Source organism: Toxorhynchites rutilus, chromosome 3, assembly GCF_029784135.1.
Source record: "Toxorhynchites rutilus septentrionalis strain SRP chromosome 3, ASM2978413v1, whole genome shotgun sequence".
Classification (NCBI taxonomy): Eukaryota; Metazoa; Arthropoda; class Insecta; order Diptera; family Culicidae; genus Toxorhynchites; species Toxorhynchites rutilus.
In genome coordinates, this window is record NC_073746.1 from 192,476,568 (window position 1) to 192,496,402 (window position 19,835).

A 19,835-nucleotide genomic window follows, 5' to 3' on the forward strand; every position below is an offset into this window, starting at 1 on the left:
GTTTACATTACAGATGCCAAGTGTGTGTCACTACCAGATGATAAGAATGAAGGATTAGTGGTACTGCGTGAGGACAAGAACAGCATATTAGTACCGTTCAAGGAAAACGTTACGTTAAACTGTAATATACCCGGACGGATATTAAGAAATACTGCTTTTGCAGCTTTCAGGCAATGTGTGTATGATCCGAAACCTGGTTATCCAGACTATTGGCTTTCCGGCACGATACCTTCGTGTCCACGTGTTGATTGTGGGGAACCTATGTCAACACCCGGTGCCGAATACGGCCAACGAGGAGATACAAAATATCAAAGCTCTTTCTTCTTCGGATGTCAAAATACATTCAAATTAGCTGGACAGAGTTCAAAGAACGACAATGTAGTCAGGTGCATGGAAGATGGTGTGTGGGATTTTGGAGATTTGCGTTGTGAGGGACCGGTCTGTGAAGATCCTGGAAGACCTAATGATGGATATCAAATCACTAAGAGCTATGAACAAGGATCAGAAGTGTTGTTTGGATGTTCAAGACCCGGATATATTTTGATAAATCCAAGGCCGATCACATGTATAAGAGAACCAGAATGTAAGGTTATAAAACCATTAGGACTGTCATCAGGTATAATACCTGATAGTGCAATTAATGCTACTTCAGAGAGACCAAACTACGAAGCAAAAAATATTCGGTTGAACTCGGTTACAGGGTGGTGTGGTAAACAGGAAGCTTTTACCTATGTTAGTGTTGACTTGGGGAAAATTTACAGGATCAAAGCAATACTCGTCAAAGGCGTTGTTACAAATGATATTGTGGGAAGGCCTACAGAAATCAGATTCTTCTACAAGCAGTCTGAGACTGAAAATTATGTTGTTTATTTCCCCAACTTTAATCTAACTATGCGAGATCCAGGAAATTATGGAGAGTTGGCAATGATTACGTTGCCGAAATTCGTCCAGGCTAGATTTGTCATTTTAGGAATCGTTAGCTACATGGATAATGCATGTTTGAAATTTGAGTTGATGGGTTGCGACGAACCAAGCAATGATCCATTGCTTGGTTATGATTACGGATACTCCCCGTGCGTGGATAACGAACCACCTGTGTTCCAAAATTGCCCACAACAGCCAATTGTAATAAAACGCGATCAAAACGGAGCCATTCTACCGGTCAACTTTACAGAGCCTGTCGCTATTGACAATTCAGGATCGATTGCAAGATTAGAAATGAAACCACAAAGCTTCAAATTACCATCCTATATATTCCAAGATACGATTCTTAAATACGTTGCTTTTGATTATGATGGGAATGTGGCAATTTGTGAAATCAACATTACCGTACCTGACATTACGCCACCTTCTTTGAGTTGCCCCCAAAGTTTTGTCATCGAACTCGTGGATAAGCAAGACAGTTATGTTGTTAATTTCAACGACACTAGAAAACGTATAAAAGTATCGGATAACACAAATGATGTTACAATAGAATATTTCCCACAAACTGCCACCATACCGATTGGAGGATTTGAGAATGTAACGGTTGTTGCAACTGATAAATTCAATAACAAGGCTAGGTGTAATTTCCAAGTTTCTGTGCAAGCTACGCAATGTGTTGATTGGGATTTGCAGCCTCCTAGTAATGGAAATATAAACTGTAAAACAACTGATAGAGGGGTTGAATGCCTAGCGACATGTAAACCAGGCTATAGATTCACAGATGCAGACATCGTCAAGAAATTCTCTTGTGAAACAAAACGATTGTGGAGTCCATCTTCTGTTGTTCCCGATTGTGTATCCGAAAATACACAGCAGGCTGATTATCGTGTTACGGCAACAACCATATACAGAGCGAACGGAGCAGTATCTCAATCATGTTTACCACAATATCTGGATTTACTTAGCAAACACTATCCAAATCTTGACAACATACTATCCCAACGTTGCTCAGCTGTTAACGTAAACATGAATGTATCGTTCATCAAAGCTGTTCCCATACTTCTAGAAGAAAACATGATCCAAATCGACTTCATACTATCCATCATACCTGCTGTCAAGCAACCACAACTGTACGATTTATGCGGCTCAACTCTAAATCTAATCTTCGACCTAAGTGTTCCATATGCGAGCGCAGTAATTGAACCTATCTCGAATGTGTCGGCAGTCGGAAATCAATGCCCACCTTTAAGAGCGCTGAAAAGCTCAATTAAACGGGGTTTTACGTGTTCCGCAGGAGAAGTACTTAATATGGATACGAATGATGTTCCTCGGTGTTTGCATTGTCCAGCTGGTACATTTGCTGGAGAAAATCAACAAACCTGCACCTCTTGTCCTAAGGGATATTATCAAAATAGAGAACGTCAGGAATCGTGCCATAAATGTCCTACGGGAACATATACTAAAGAGGATGGATCAAAAAATTTGAAAGCTTGCGTTCCGGTTTGTGGCTACGGAACATATTCACCTACAGGTCTTGTTCCTTGTTTAGAATGCCCTATAAATTCATTTTCCAGTGAGCCACCAACAGGTGGATTTAAGGATTGCCAAGTTTGTCCTATCAACACTTTCACGTTCCAGCCTGCCGCGCAGTCGAAAGACCAATGTCGCAGTAAATGTCCAGCAGGGCAATATTCTCCTACAGGACTAGCACCATGTTCGCCGTGCCCTAAAAATTTCTATCAGAATCTAGAGGGAATGCTAACCTGTAACGAATGTCCCACTGGATTGAAAACGGAAGGATCAGGCGCTACTAGTCGTGAAGAGTGTAAACCGGTTATGTGCAACGAAAATTCCTGCCATCACGGAGGATTATGTGTACCCATGGGCCATGAAATACAGTGTTTCTGTCCTGCCGGGTTCTCAGGGCGACGATGTGAAATAGATATAGACGAGTGTGCATCACAACCGTGCTATAATGGCGGAACATGTAAAGATTTTCCCCAGGGTTACAAATGTACCTGTGCTCCAGGCTATAGTGGAATTAACTGTCAAGAAGAAAAAAGTGACTGCGATAACAACACATGTCCCTCTCGAGCTATGTGCAAAGATGAACCAGGATACAATAATTTCACATGTTTATGTCGCAGTGGATATACTGGTGTTGAATGTGACATAACCATTGACCCATGCACTGCAAACGGTAATCCTTGTAAAAATGATGCAACATGCATTGCACTCCAACAAGGTCGTTTCAAGTGTGACTGTCATCCCGGATGGGAAGGCCAGCTTTGCGAAATAAACACGAATGATTGTGCAGAGTCCCCTTGCCTCTTAGGAGCAAACTGTACGGATCTTGTGGATGACTTCAGTTGCTCTTGTCCGAATGGATTTTCTGGAAAGAGATGTCAGGAGAAAATGGATCTATGTTTATCGGAACCATGCAACCATGGCACGTGCATAGATAGATTCTTCTATTATGAATGTGTTTGTTTACCGGGCTGGACAGGTGAATCCTGCAATATTAATATAAACGATTGCTTAAGCGAACCGTGTCAAAATAATGGCGAATGTATAGACATGATAGACGGATACCAGTGTAGTTGTGATCCAGGATATACAGGCAAAAACTGTCAACATTTCATCGATGATTGTGCTAGTGATCCATGTCAAAATGGAGCGTCGTGCGTTGATCAACTTGATGGGTTCCAGTGTAAATGTAGACCAGGGTTTGTTGGTTTACAGTGTGAAACTGAAATTGACGAATGCCTGAGCGACCCGTGTAGTCCAACTGGAACAGAAAGGTGTATCGATGAAGATAATGCTTTTGTTTGCTTATGTCGAGATGGTTATACAGGAATGTTGTGTGAAACAGATATCGATGATTGCGAGGGCGCACCGTGTTTGAATGGAGGTACATGTCAAGATCGCGTTGGATCTTATGAATGCGAATGTGCACAAGGTTGGAGAGGTTACCAATGTGAAGTCCTAATAACAACTTGCGAACATGCGCATCCTTGCAAAAACGATGCTCGCTGCATTGACTTATTTGAAGATTACTTCTGCGTCTGTCCTAGCGGAACAGACGGTAAACAATGCGAAACGGCACCTGACAGATGCATTGGAAATCCGTGCATGAATGGAGGTCATTGTAAAGATTATGGATCCGGATTGAACTGTTCATGTTCTAGTGACTATACCGGAATTGGCTGTCAGTATGAGTACGATGCATGTGATGCAATGGTATGCAAAAACGGTGCTACATGTATTGACCACGGAGAAGGTTATAAATGTGTTTGTCTTCCTGGATTTACCGGCAAAAACTGTGACGAAGATATTATAGACTGCAAAGACAATTCTTGCCCTCCGGGAGCAACTTGTGTTGACCTCACACAAGGATTCTATTGCCAATGTCCATTCAACCTCACCGGCGATGATTGTCGAAAAAGTAAGTATAATTCATAGTCAATTATTTTCGGAATCTTTTTCAAATACGATTAATTTTAGTTATTATTATGGTTCCTTTAACCCTTTCACTACGAGCGTCGTCTATAGGCGACATCCGCGCGACGGCCTGTATGTGCGAGTGTCGTCTAAAAACGACATCCACGCGATGTCTTGTATGTAGAGATGTCTAAATTTTTCGTTTATTTGATTATCGATTAATCGAGGGGCCATTTCATTCGCTTCATCCGAATAATTGTCATTCAGTATTTGATTAATCGAGCGAATATTTATTTCTTGTAATCGAAATGAACAAAATAATTATGAATAATTATGAATATAATGAAAAATATTATGATGTCATAATTGAGGGGCTTAGAATGTTACAATCACATTTGATCGATTTCTCTTCGTCAACTTTTTCTTTAATTAATAACTCAACTGCAAAAACGTTCCAAGTTGAGTTTGCTATAGAATCCGATATATCCGATTTAAAAGTTACATTAAATATAATTTTAAACCAAACATGGTGAAGATTAATGGCTTTTGAATGAAATGGTATTTCAGTATATTGATAAATTTACCATTTCTCGATTTTTAGAGGACGATTAAAAGATTTTCTGTTCAAAATTGCATGTTCTTCGGATGTTGTTGAAATAGCAGATTTGTTTCAAAATTTCTGAATTCTTCACAATCTCCTCCACCACCAAGGAATTATTTTTATGCTTCAACCGTAAATGGTTTAACAAATTCGATGAATTTCGACAAAACACCTTGAGGTTAAACAAATTTTACACTGTATTTTCTGAAAAAATGGTTCCCTTTTTCATTAATCGCGATTACTGTTATAATTATTCGATGTATTCATAATTCTGATTTTTGAGATATTCGATTAGTTGAATTAATCGAACGATTAACCGACGTCCTTACTTGTGTGTACGAGCGTCGTTTGTAGACAACATCAGGATGAAACTGCACATCGATCGCTCAAGCGCGATATGCATACTTTTGCAAACATACTCCGATGGAGCACACTGCCGTAGTGAAAGGGTTAATGAAACGCTTGCTATAGCTCGGTCGGACATTGTTAAAGGATCGTATCCTATGTTTAAAACTAACCGGGCAATCACCGGAACATATGTTTGCGTGCGAGACACCGCCGCTTCCGACGGCTAAAATCAAAAACGAGAAAATAATTTCATAATAGAAATGTCAGGTTTATTCCTACTACCTACTATACCTAGCCTACTACACATTTTCTAAGCGGTTGTTTCTGTTACGATTGCAGTTTACTGCGGTGATTTATTCCGGTCACGTATCGATATATACATGATTGATTATATTTCAGCTATCCAAGTGGACTATGACCTGTATTTTAGCGATCCATCACGATCATCTGCTGCTCAGGTGGTGCCCTTCTACACAGGAGCCACCGACAGTTTCACTATTGCATTTTGGGTTCAATTCACTCAGAAAGATGACACAGGAATATTCGCAACACTTTATGCTGTGAAGTATGTATTTTGTAATTACATTTATTCCAAACATTAGAGACTAATATATGATTGTTTTAGTAACCCGCATGATATTGTGGATAGACGAGTCATCCTACAAGCTCACTCAAGTGGTATCCAGATATCATTATTCCCGGATCTACAGGATTCATTTTTAGCATTCAGAGAATACTCAACAATAAACGATGGTCAATGGCATCATGTCGCCATCGTGTGGAATGGAAAAACTGGGTTGTTGCAACTTATAACCCAAGGATTAATTGCTGGTAAATCTGAGTATGGTGCAGGGCGCTCGCTTCCCACATAGTAAGTAGTGAGAATTCACTTAATAATGAAAAAATAATTAATATTTATTTTCTTGTCAGCGCGTGGGCAGTTTTAGGTAAACCAGCAACAAGAGCGAATGAACCTAATAAAACTATTTATACAGAAGTTGGATTCCAAGGAAAAATCTCAAAATTCCAGATATGGAGTAGAGCATTGGATGTTACTTCAGAAATACAAAAACAAGTCAGAGACTGTCGTAGTGAACCGGTTCTTTACAAAAATTTGATTTTGAACTGGGCAGGATATGAAGAAAGTATCGGCGGTATCGAACGATCAGTGCCTTCATCTTGTGGCAGAAAAAAATGCGAATATGGCTATGTTGGTTCTCAATGCAAACAATTAGAGTCCGACAAAGAGCCTCCTAGAATGGAATACTGTCCATCTGATATGTGGATAATAGCGAAGAATGGATCTTCAATCGTTCATTGGGATGAACCTCGCTTTACGGATAATACAGGTGTCACCAAAATTATAGAACGAAACGGGCGGCGACCGGGCCAAAGCTTCTTACTAGGCAGCTACGACATAACATATATAGCCTATGATGCTTCAGGAAATACGGCTAGCTGCAGCTTCAAAATTACGCTGGCCACACATTTCTGCCCTCCATTAACTGACCCAATTGGTGGTTCCCAAACATGTAAGGATTGGGGTGCAGGGGGAGAGTTTAAAGTATGCAGTATTTCATGTAATCCGAGACTGAAGTTCTCGGAAGTGGTACCTGATTTTTATACATGCGGAGCAGAGGGTTTTTGGAGGCCAACAAAAGACCTTGCCTCCACTCTTGTGTACCCTTCATGTTCACCAGCTAAACCAGCACAGCGTATTTTCAAGATCGGAATGTTATTCCCATCCGATGTTCTGTGCAATGAAGCTGGTCAAAGTGTTCTACGGCAAAAAGTTAAGAACGCAATAAATTCTCTTAACCGAGATTGGAACTTCTGTTCATATACGGCCGAGGGATCACGTGAATGCAAAAACCTACAAATCAACGTGAAGTGTGATCAATATAGACACAATAACGATATTGTGAAGAGACAAGCTCGAGCGACGAAAGACGATATTTGGACTTATTCTGTAGATACCAGAATACCAATTCAGAGGTAAGTCATTTTACATTTCCATTAGATACCTTACAAATATCTGTAAAATTTGTTGAAATAACAATATTCCTACTCTAGACATAACCTTGCACTTGCATTGCAGTTCACTAACCGAAATATATGATGTGGTATACATTAGATTCATTAACTTTTATTGGTTTGCTATTTTTATACACTTTCTCTACCGTTGCGCCTATTAGGGCCTCCATTGTATTCCATGAATAACCCAAATTTATTATTAAATATAAAATCAAAGTATAAACTGACCAGACGTCCCGCGTCCCGCGGACAATCCAGCATTTCAGCAAAATGTCCCGCGATATCAATATATTTCAATATCACAATTTGATCAAGTTGATTTTCTCAAATGGATGAACCTGAATAAAAATTTTATTTCAAGAGCGCTTCTAATGCATCCAAAGATTAATACGTTGAGCTGGTTTCATCGCACCGACATTAGGCTTTTTGTTCAGATAGTGTCAACTGGAACGAAATTGGAAAATGATTTTTAAAAAAGTCCCCTATTTATCCGCAGGGACCAACGTGAGTCAGACGAAAAGTTCATCTTTGGTCCCCTAGCTCGGTCAGGGCTTAACGTTTTAAATAAGCCGGAAGAACTAGTCTATACTCGACAGGAAGAGACAGAGTTGTTTGATGAAGTATCGTAAATGAAGCACTTGGCGGTCTTACGGAAGTTGGCCGGAACCTGAACCATGGCCGATGAAAAGATGTATATCGGCTTGTTATTTTACCTTTTCGTGGCTTTGGTGGTCGTATGTCTCTCTATTTTGGCCATTCGCCCAAAAGTTTTCTATCGGGCGCGGCTGGGGAATGTTGGAAAGGTTGGTGGTCTTCGCGACAATGTTTATCTCCGATCCATCCTCCAGTGATCTTTTGGCATAATGGACTGATTCGGTTCGGCATAAAGACCACATCACCTTCCCAACTCCGGCAAGCACTTCGTACTATATATCTCCCCGTTCACCATATGAATCGAAAGAAGAGCAGCTTGGACATTCCCTTCACGTCTGTCAGAGAGCTCGAGAACTTGATGTGAACGATATATTCGACGTCATCGCTTACCTGGGGAACGTAAAGTACCCGGTCCCCTGCCATTCGTTAAATTCTAGCATCAAGTACGTCGCGTATTTCATTATGAGTACAAGTTTTTCACCAGCACCTCAAGCTCCTCCTTCTGGGTGATTGCCTGCTGCTCAGATACGGCCGGTTCGCATGAACAGGCATCGATCAATTTATTCTAATCGGTAATAAATAGAGGACCATGTATTTCGTCAGAATGAAGACACAAAGAATGTTGAAATGTTTGTAGTATGAAAAATCACGATTTATGTGCAGGTTTCGATTCATCTTCTGCTTCCAAGCTCCCAAGGTTTTCCGAAAATTGAAACGAACAACAAAATCTTCCATGAGTGCACGGGCTGTGGAGATCTGTTTCTTGCAATGATGTTTTTCTTTATTGCTATCTGGTAATTTTTGTAATACGCTTCTAATGGGTTGTCTGCAAAACCATGCTGCTATTGATGTCAATCAAATTGAGAAACTTATCAAGATTAATCCTCGGTACACGACACCTGAATTGATAAATTCGCTACAGATGTCTAAAACCGCTCATGAGCACCTGGTGCAGCATGGGTACGAAAAACGCTACAATGTATGGACTACATTTTAACCCATATTCCGGAGCTCAATCGGATTTGACAGATCGCAATCCGAACGAGATCAACTTTTACATACTGCAATCCAAGGTTGCAACATTTGCACAACCCGATTGGATTTGACTCGATCAGATGAAAGAACGCAATATTGTGCTAATTTCAAATCCGACCGGATTCCGGAATAAGGGTTTACTTTATCGGAAAACATTTGAAAGAACGCATTTCAATCTACGATTCGTTTCATAAACGCAACGAAAGTGCATGACTTGACTTGGATGACTTTAACGTTCCCAGTGGAACTTTGGGCCTCTCAACGTAGGTATTACTTGCGTCATTTTTATTAGCAGTACTTAGTTGAGATATCTTTGCCCAATATCACGCCTTGAATGTATTCAGCAGTGTAAAACTCTAAAATACGCGTGACCTCAGTGCAAGTTGGAGGAAATTTCTTTGACGAAAAAGCCCCCGGCCAGAACGGGATGTGACGATAACCACTCGACCATGGGAGCACCAAATACACATTTGTAGCAAATAGTGAAGAGCAAATCATTCACAATAATCTTGAGTTAAAACAATATTGGGCAATTGAATATAACCCCGAAGTAGGTTGTATCTTCAGATTATCAAATGTTAAGATTTCTGTAAGACAAGAAAATATCTCGCAATCCGCGATCATGAATGTACAATGTCAACATCTAGTTACGACATCCGGATTCTGAGACATATTACTTTCAATTTAGAATGGAATTTTTGACTTGGTGTTATTTGATTACTTGAAACACGTAGTCCTGACCCTGACTTAACTACTATGATATTACCGCTAAAATCGATCACTACAATATAAAATCTATACCTTTCCTTTAAAATTGTTCACCACTCGAAAATTAATTACATAGAAAACATGTTTGATACGGAGAAGTAAATTTTAATTATTCCTCTACAACCCAACCCCGCTTTGAGACGGGCATCACGGATTTTATTATCAATGTAAACCCCCACTAGAACGTCTTTAGAATATTTTCATCTATCACACACTTTGTTTTTATGCTGACAGATTTCTGCTAGGAGTATTTTATGTTGAAAGCCGTAAATTCGAGTTAAAAAGCGGAATGAGCTTCTTCTTTCTTTCTTTGGCTTTAAACTTTGCAGTTCATTCGCCTCTAATGAGCTTCTTTAGACAAATACAAATTTTGGGTCTTAGAGGGTTAATAATTTTTAGTTTCAAAGTGTGTTCAATCCACCAATCCATTGTCATTATCGCGAATAGTAAACTAATGTTATTCTAAATCTTCGGATCAGTTAAATGAACAGTAACAGAAATTGGACACTGGTGAACATTGGTGAATTTAAAACAAATCGTTACTATTAATAAGGCTATTTTTATTAATAAAAACATGTAATAGAAAATTGAAACAAACTTGTAATTAAATTTAAGCAAAAAATAAAGAATTCTCTTGATTTTCTTCCGAGAACTGGAGAAATGTCCACGTGGACAACAGGAGTAGGGGTATAAGGAATGTCCACGCTTGTCCTCAGAGGAGGAGGGGGGTGTCTGAAATCATGCTTTTACTGTCCACGTGGACAACCCCTAAGAACTTAGCTTCATCGCCCAACGGTGTCAGTATCGCAAGAGAGATTCCTTATTGTATAGCACATTCTCGTAAACGGCTACTGTCAAAATTTCAGCCGAATCGGACTCGTAGTTTTGTTTTGACCGTGTATAGAAGCGGGCGTGTCCGCGGATTTTAGGAAAATGGAAAAAACAGAAATTCCGCCAAATTGGTCAAGGGTATCGAGCTAAAAGGAGATAATGATGAGAAATAAATCGCCACTATTCCAATTTTTTTCGTAGGTTAAGTATTTATCGGACTGCCCTCGTATATATTCTGAGACATAGAATAATTTATTTTGCGAGAAAATCAGCTTGTATGTAGTGTCGAAAATCAGTAAAATTCCTCTTTGGGTTAAGAATCTGAAAAAAATCCAGGACCATTATTTATAAAACCATGCAGAGTAGACATTCCTCCATGTCTCCGAAGTTGCTATCTCAAATCAATCCACAGTAGTATACTGCTTGCTCTCAGGGCCCTCGGTTGGTATGATTGAGCAATTCGACTAGCGATGTTGTTCGCGACTAACAACGCAAATGTTGAGCAAATGTCTTAAGTGTATTCTAAATGTGGTGCATAACAACAGACGGTAACATTTTCTGACGTACAGCACACAAACCGATTCCTACCAATGCCATGCAACCATTCCGTATACATCCTTAAACAGAGCAAGTTCGCGAGAATAAATCACTTGCGTTTAAAAGTATACCTGTGTTCTCATTTCTCCAGTGCAAGCTGTATCCAAACGGTCTTTATGAAGACCAAAGAACCTGGCATCAAGGCCTTCTTCAACCGAAGGATCCACCATTTTCATCAGTGGTCAGATCCACCAGATTTACCGGATTCTAGAATTCTTTGCACTATCATTTCCATGAATATACATCTGAATCGCTTTAAGGACTAGTTACTATGATATTGAATTATTTGTGCCATATCTTATATCATTAGTGCTTATTTAGGTTTATTATCACGTATTACACCTATCACAACTATTCCATTAAATTATTATTTACGAAATGTACTGTATGGATATAATTCGTTTTTTAGCAACAACGATGCTGATACACAAAATGCTGGAAGCGATTCTCGTCAGAGCAGACAACAAAATGGCGACACCTACACACTGGAAATGATTTTCCCTGCAGTCAAGTACGTGTTACCTGTATACTCACAATTCAACCAAAGTTGTAGATAGCACTCATTCAATGCACTATTTGATACATCTGTAAAAACGTTTTTTTAATATGTCACATCATTTGTTAATTTAATTTCGGTTTTGGTTGTTTTATAACTCTATTCATCCTACTGTTCGGCATTCTTTTTTTTTTTTTTTTTTTTTTCTGTATTATAGTGACTTTCAACGCTTCTGGCTGGTTCGTCACTTTTACCTTCCATTTTGGAAGAATGTCGGGAGTGAGAATTGAACTCGTGATCTTGAGCGTGAGAAGTATGGATGTTACCTCCACGCCAGATCGGCTCCAGATTCGGCATTCTAACAACATGTCTTTCAGTTTCACGGTTGTTGATGAAAATCTTCGGCCATCTCGACCTCATAGCAGTCGATTACTACCAGGAGCAACTATGTGACATGTGTTTAGTCAATTTAGTCAATGCGTTTAGATCCCAAGCTCAATCGGGTATACAAATCTGGAAACGTCGCATGTCTTTTTCCAATTATGTCCACGGAATCGGCGAAGCAAATAAACTGACCGGACTTCTTAAAAATGGTGTCCCGCATGTCGAACTCTACTCTCCGCATAATGCCTTCCAGCACCACTTTGAATAGCAGACAAGAGTGTCCATCGGCTTGTTAAGGTCTCCGGTGAGTCTCAAACTTTTCTGACATATCGCATGCGATCTGCACACTGCACCGCAAACCATTCATCGTTGCCTGAATCAGTCTTGTCAACTTCCGGAAAAAGCCGTGTTCGTCCATGATTCTCCATAGTTGTCGTCGATCGATTTAATCATATTTGGCTTTGAAGACGACAAAGATGTACTGGGACTTGATACTCGCGGCACTTTTGGAAGATCTACCGCAGTGTAAAAATCTGCTCTGTTGTTAAACAACCGGACATGAATTCGGTCTGTTAACTTCCAATAACTATGCTAACTATTGGCGATAGACGGTGAAATCCATCACCATCTTTGTGGGCCTACTGTCCGGCAATCCCAATCTTGTATCAATCGGGTATACAAGTCAGCAAACGTCGCATGTTTTCTTCCAATTATGTCCACAGAACCAGCGAAGCAAATAAACTAACCGGACTTCTTAAAAATCGTGTCCCGCATTTCGAACTCCGCTTTCCGCATAACGCCTTCCAGCACCATTTTAAACAGCAGACCGGAGAGTCCATCGCCTTGCCAAAGTCTCCTGTGAGTCTCAAACTATTCCGACATATCGCATGAGATCCGCACACTGCACCGTTCATCGTTGCCTGAATCGGTCTTGTCAGCTTCCGGGAAAAGCCATATTCTTCCATGATTCTCCATGGTTGTTGTTGATCGATTGAATCATATGTAGCATTGAAGTCGTGGTGCGTAGGGACTTGAAACTCGTGGCATTTTTGGAGGATCAACTGCAGTGTCAAAATCTGCTCCGTTGTTCATAAATTCAGTCTTGTTCATTGTTCATGAATTCAGTCTGTTAACTTCCAACAATTTTGCTTACTATTGGTGATAGACGGCGAAATCTTTGTAGACACCTTCCAAGATCACAAATGCACGGTTGTCCCACAATTGTTCTCGCAATCTATCGTCCGTCACTTGTATTATGTGCGGCTTTGTATTCGACGAAGATGTGCTGCATAGGGACTTGGTCTAAAAATTTTCCCGTATCTCCCTTGAAGAGCTCCGCTGCGCTTATCAGTTGCTTTGTTGTTATTTAGCTGATCAATGGTCTCCTTAACTTCACCCATAGTCGGGGGTAGTACTTCGTCGTTGATGCCTCCTTCATTGTTCCTGCACATTTCGGCCCTTATGCGAGGCTTTTAGTTCATTGAAGAACTTCCGCGATTCTCGAGAACGATGAAGCAGCTTCATCTCCTCACTCTTTTTTTCCAGGCGGCGCTTTTTTCCCCGAAAGAGGTGTGTTTGCTGCCTTGATCTAAAGTTAGTATTGTTCCACGTTTTATCTAGTCGATCGTTGCAGCATTACTGCGCGTGCTGAATCCTTCTCGCTCGGAAGCGCTCGACACTCGTTGTCAATCCATTCGTTGTTGTTCGCATGTTGTTCATATCCGATGACGATCTCTCCTGTGTCACTAACTGCTGCTTTCATGGCACTTCAGTATTCATCGAGGGGAGCTGCATTCAGATCATCTACCCCCGGTAATGCAGCTTCAAGACACTCGGTTCCTGCAGTCGTCGCATCCGTAATAAGCGTACCGCGGTGAGCGCTTGGAACATTTGTTAGTACCTTATGTTATTGACGACTGAGCAGTTTCACCATTACTGAGATATTCGGAGAAATGTCAACCATCGATCAAAACGAGGTTGATTTGTCTTAGTCTTAGTCTTTTTTTAGTTTTAGATCATTTTCGTTGGTTCACGGAAGTGCACTGAACCTACCAATTACCGGTCTGAACCTCTCCTCTTGACCGTCCTTAGCGTTTAAATCACCGATGAAGATTTTGTTGTCGTGGTTTGGGCAACGATCGTATTCACGCTCTATCTACGCATAGAATTCTTTTTTATCGTCATCGGTGCTACCCAGATGTAGACGTTATAGACGTGAAAGAAATGACCTCGCATTTCCAATTCGCACATTCTTTCGTTGAGAGACCACCAGCCAATCACGTGTCCAAAGCTTTGGTTTAACTTATGGTATAACAATTTTAGAACTATCGCACCATGGAACTTTTCTAGCACACCTACTGCAGCGCTACAATGGTGAAAGTACAAACTCTCAATATTTCCGTAAGAGTTCGGATACTCTCAAGACTTACAATTACGTGTCTCGAGTTACCAATCTATAGTTCGTGTTCGTGTTAGGTCTGTTCCGATTTTCCTGCCTCGAAATTATTTGTGAATTTTCATGTGCGTTTCATTTTTACGTAGGGCTGCAGGGCCTGCAGCAACTCCCTGTGCCACCGGAGGCACGAGGGCAATGATCATCCGCTTCTGACATGGGGAACAGACGCTGTTTCGATCCGCACCTACAGGGTGAACAGAAACCCCCTTTCCTCCCTTCCCCCTATACCACTAAGATCCCACCTCCGTTTGTGGTTTGGTTTGTTTTCAACAGCTTAGAGCAATTGCTATGACAACGTAACCTTTTTAGCATAGTCAGCATAAGCCGCTCTCGGTCTCTGCACTTCGAGCTGGGTGCGCCTTAAGCTGGGACCCGAATACCGAATTAAGCTGGGACCAGCCGACGCAATCCGTCTATTTATAATCCCTATCACTTTACTCTTAAAAACAAAGTTCATCATCCAATACAATGACGCGATTCTTCATTGCGTGAATTTATATGATTAGAAACACATTCTGGGTGGATTCCATTCTCAACACCCTGTGACTGACCGAACAGTAATCAGCAAAAGACTTGGGGATAACCTACTTGCAATAATGGATTCCTTTTTCTCCTATCTAATATACGGATATATACGGGGTCGCGAAATAGAAAATTGTTTCAATTCAAAGTTCATGCTTTGTGGTTTTTTGCAGTGATCCAGTAGTACACTCGGTGAATGGTGAAAGATCTGATGTCCAAACTTTACTAGAGAAACTAATATTGGAAGAAAACCAATTCGACGTGCAAGACATTCTACCGAACACATTCGCTGATCCAGGATCGCTATCACTCTCATCAGAATACTCATGTCCAATCGGACAAGTAGTAATAGCATCCGACTGCGTACCATGTGCAGTAGGTACATACTTCAATGTCACCAGCAAAACGTGCATTTCTTGTCCAAAAGGATCATATCAGTCAGAAATAGGACAACTTCAATGTAAAAGCTGTCCAAATATCGCAGGACGTTCCGGTGTTACTTCTATAATTGGGGCTCGTTCTGCTGCGGAATGTAAAGGTAATTATTGTTAGGAAAATATAATATCAAATATTTGTGTATAATTCTATCATCACATATCTTTATCAGAACGCTGTCCTGCTGGGAAGTATTTAGATACAGATTCGGGATTATGCCAGTCATGTGGATATGGATTCTATCAATCAAACGAAGGCTCATTTTCGTGTGAAATTTGTGGGCTTGGCCAAACAACAAGAATAGCTGAAGCAACTTCTAAATCGGAATGCAGAGATGAGTGCAAATCGGGAATGCAGTTAGGATTAGATGGTAAATGTGAAGCATGTCAACGTGGAACATACCGAACACAAGGAGTGCATCCAGCATGCACAGCATGTCCATCCGGCAGAACAACATCTAAATTAGGATCATACAGCATTGAGGAATGTTCCCTCCCTGTCTGCGCTCCCGGTACATATCTCAACGGGACAGTTAACTATTGCGTAGAATGTGGCAAAGGATACTATCAGCCTGAACAACAGCAAACCTTCTGTATACCTTGTCCACCTAACCACAGCACGAAAACAAACACTGCGGTGAGTTGTATACTAAGATCATATATTATATTATATTATATTATATATTACGGTATGATTAGGGATACATGTTTTTTTGGAACATTTGTTGGAAATAATTTTTGTTGGGATATATTATGGACAAATTCGATTTCAAAATATTTCTATGATTAATTTTCCGCAATAGAAAAAACTTATTTTTTGTTTGTAGACTTGGCATTTGTAAACATTGTTCTGTGTATCCCGGTCTAGTCAAAAAAATTGTTCATGTTCCAAACTGAACGTTCCAACGTTACCTTACAGACTAGCAAATCTGAGTGCACCAATCCATGTGCAAATATATCTGATGGACAGCAGCACTGCGACCCGAATGCGTTCTGCATACTAATGCCGGAAACATTCGATTTCAAATGTGAATGTAAACCTGGATTCAACGGAACTGGAATGCAATGTACAGGTACTTATTGGAAACCGCAAATATTAATAATTGATGATTATGCTAACCTTTTTTTTCTATTTTTATAAGACGTTTGTGATGGATTCTGCGAAAATTCAGGACAGTGCATTAAGGACATTAAGGGCGTTCCTTCCTGCAGATGCAAAGGTTCCTTTACTGGAGTCAAGTGCACTGAACGATCAGAATTCGCATATATTGCTGGTGGCATTGCAGCAACAGTGATTTTCATTATCCTCATAGTGTTATTAATCTGGATGATCTGCGCAAGGTGAGTTGGAACTAGATTTTTTTTATACAATACAAAAAGGTCACTTTCGAAAATGCTCCTATTTTATACTGAAGTCATGTTCTCGAGACAATAGAGAACATTACATAAACATTACTGATAATTTCGTCTGCTGCTATTCCAACCTAAAATTCTTGTCGCATTTCAAATGATCTTCATATTTAATAGCATTGGACATTGAAATAACGTAAGATTCCTCGCAGATATAAGTGTGAATGATGAAATAAAAATCTTTCAGGTTTTTTAGCCTGGAACAAACGATTCAATCTGTTGATCTGGGGCAAAAAATACGTCCCACCGTCCGACGCGAATCCTTTCAGACGATCCTTGTAAGGAATTTCGACATTATGAAACTGATCAATCATTGCATTGTAAATGATAGGGGCCCGAAATCTTCGAAGGTGAAAAATGAAGACCGACTCTACTCTCAGTAGCTTCGCTTCGACTAGAAATGCTTCGGCAGTCGCCCACAACCAAAAGTGACTTGACTAGCGTTGACTGGTGAACTTGTCCAGTCAGTGGTTATTTCAACTGACTCGACTAATGAATACAAATCTGCCTCTTCATTCAACTGACTTCAATCCACACTTCCATTTGCCCCTGACACTAATTTTATACCCGCGCACACAATCTTATTTTTACGTCCATATAAAGAGGAACGAAAATATGATTTCTGATGCAAAAAAGAAGTTACCCGATCAATGGACGGTTTATTGTCTACCCATCGTGAACTTAAACCAACGAACTTACACATTTATCAAGTATGCTAAAAAAGGTTCTCGAGTTAATATTAGTTAATAATAATATTAGCGCACACACACTGCGCGCTGTTTTATTTGGTGAGTAATTTTCGTGTACGATACAAAATAATCTAGCTCACCTGTAGCGTATGTCAAACCACGTTGAACTCAAACATCGATGCATGCTCACGTATATGGAAGAGAGAAAAAGAGGAACGTTTTCGTTTTGGGGGAAGTCACTTCAAAATGCAATGAGGACAATTTGACTGGGAAGAATGAAATGATATAGTCGAGTCGGTAGAGGGAGATAGCGACTAAACGCCCGACTGACTGTTTAGTCGTTTTGGCGGAGAAACTGCGTGAAGAAGCCAAAAGTCATAACTAACTGAACACGGATAAAGTCAGTCAGATAGTCAGCTGACTTTCCTCAGTTGACTATGACTACGCAGAGCCCTGGTAAATGCTTTTATGATCAGCAGCACCAAGCGATACTGCCGCGTAAAAGTCGCCATGTCCCCCAATGTTGCTTTGTTCAAGTGTAAGAAATTTCACAAATGGAAAAAATCTGTACCAATCTGTACTTTTTGACGAAAATCTGTACTCTGTACCGTACAGAATCTGTACCAAAAATAACGAAAAAACCTGTACCATTTCAGATAAATATGTACGTGTGACAACACTGCCTATATGCACCACCTTGTCCAACGTGTCTCTGCGGTAACATAGTATGCGCTTAGCCTCGTTCCAATCCTCCTCGGATAACTCCTGGACTCTTCTGCCCAGGATCGAATAGATAATGAATATAGACATAAGGCCTGGTAATAACGGTGGCATAGAGCAAACCTCAATCAGACTTTGATATGTTTTCAGCGTTTGCAACCTTCTACCAATCTCCTACTTTTGGTAGGCTACTGGAAGCCAGGTTCCATCGGGCATTTGGACGGCTTCGCATCATGCATGCCGAATCGATCGCTTCAAATGGGACTCCTAACTCCTCCTAACTCCGAACAAGTCAATGAAGTAGTCCTTATTATTCATACGAACATGTTTTTAGAAGACAAAATGGCAGTTCCCCACCACGCTGATCGTGAAATTTCGTTTCAGTCCTTCGATCACCTCGGATAACTTCTCCGTTTAGCAGATCTTCAACGTAAATCAGCACAAAGACGCACTTACCCACTCTCTGCCGAATATAAATACACGGATTTGCCGTCGACTGGTAGAGACCGGTATGTTTCAATACCTCGTCGAGTTACATGTTCCAGACGCGGACTGCCTTTTGAGTTCATAGACGCTACGTCACGACAGACAGACTCATACCTCGGAGTCTGACGCTTGAAGATCTCCTCCTGTAACTACGCGTGAAAATACGCCGTTTCGATGTCGACATGGTTAGTCATTAGTCCGCTTGTTTGTCACTACCAACATCACACGGAACGTACTTACTACAGGGACGAAAACCAGATCGTCATCGGTCTCAGATTTTTGATAGAAGCATTGTACCACCGACCACTTTATGAACCGGACTCAATCCGCGAAACCAGACATTGTTATTGTCGTGACAAAAACCTTTTCGCACGCCTTCGTCTTCTTCATGGAAATCACCTCCAAAAGTCTGTATAATTCACCTTGTGCGGTTCGTTCACTTGATTCCGTCGCTGCCTCCAGGATTTGCTCCAGCTCGAATCCCCAGTCTTGGTTGGATCCATCTCCAAACTCCAGAAAACGAACATCCCGACTGATTTGGATTTCTCCCGTCTTCGTATTCAGTATCCTATATGCCTTGTGCTCGGCGGAGTACCCGACAAATATCATCCCCACCCCTTGATGACTAACTTCTTTCGTTTTGTCGACGGAACCAGCACATAACCAGCGCATCCTAACAACCGCAAGTGATACAAAGCCGATTTCCTGCCGAACTAAATCTCCGCCCGAATTCGCTTGTGCATATCTGCATCCAGAAGAACTCAGATCTCGATCAAAGGCCCCGTTATGCTGGGGTGACTATGCTGCGAAATACTTCGCCTTTATCGATTCGTCCTCGTAGAACTGCCACCCTGCCCTTCTCGAGCATTCACCACTCTAATTGGAACGAATGATTCGCTGTAAACCTCGAATCATTCGCAGTTCTACCTGTTCAGCACATATCTCCAACAACTGGAAGTGCTCGCGAATTTTCTCCTCGATCTCCGATTTGTGTTTCAAGAAAAAG

The 19,835-nt window shown here is 40.8% G+C and overlaps 1 protein-coding gene across 6 annotated transcripts in view; it reads left to right on the forward strand.

The window, feature by feature from the left end:
• LOC129775276 (uncharacterized) overlaps window positions 1-19,835 on the forward strand; it is a 51,629-nt gene that overhangs the window by 28,475 nt on the left and 3,319 nt on the right. For 5 of the 6 annotated variants that reach the window (XM_055779790.1, XM_055779793.1, XM_055779789.1 and 2 more), the window contains 9 exons: window positions 14-4,369; window positions 5,714-5,879; window positions 5,940-6,185; window positions 6,245-7,309; window positions 11,643-11,744; window positions 15,264-15,628; window positions 15,698-16,161; window positions 16,444-16,597; window positions 16,667-16,865. In XM_055779790.1, the coding sequence (XP_055635765.1) occupies window positions 14-4,369; window positions 5,714-5,879; window positions 5,940-6,185; window positions 6,245-7,309; window positions 11,643-11,744; window positions 15,264-15,628; window positions 15,698-16,161; window positions 16,444-16,597; window positions 16,667-16,865 (7,117 nt within the window). The remainder of the gene's footprint in view (window positions 1-13; window positions 4,370-5,713; window positions 5,880-5,939; window positions 6,186-6,244; window positions 7,310-11,642; window positions 11,745-15,263; window positions 15,629-15,697; window positions 16,162-16,443; window positions 16,598-16,666; window positions 16,866-19,835) is intronic. The other variant, XM_055779794.1, reaches the window with a different exon arrangement.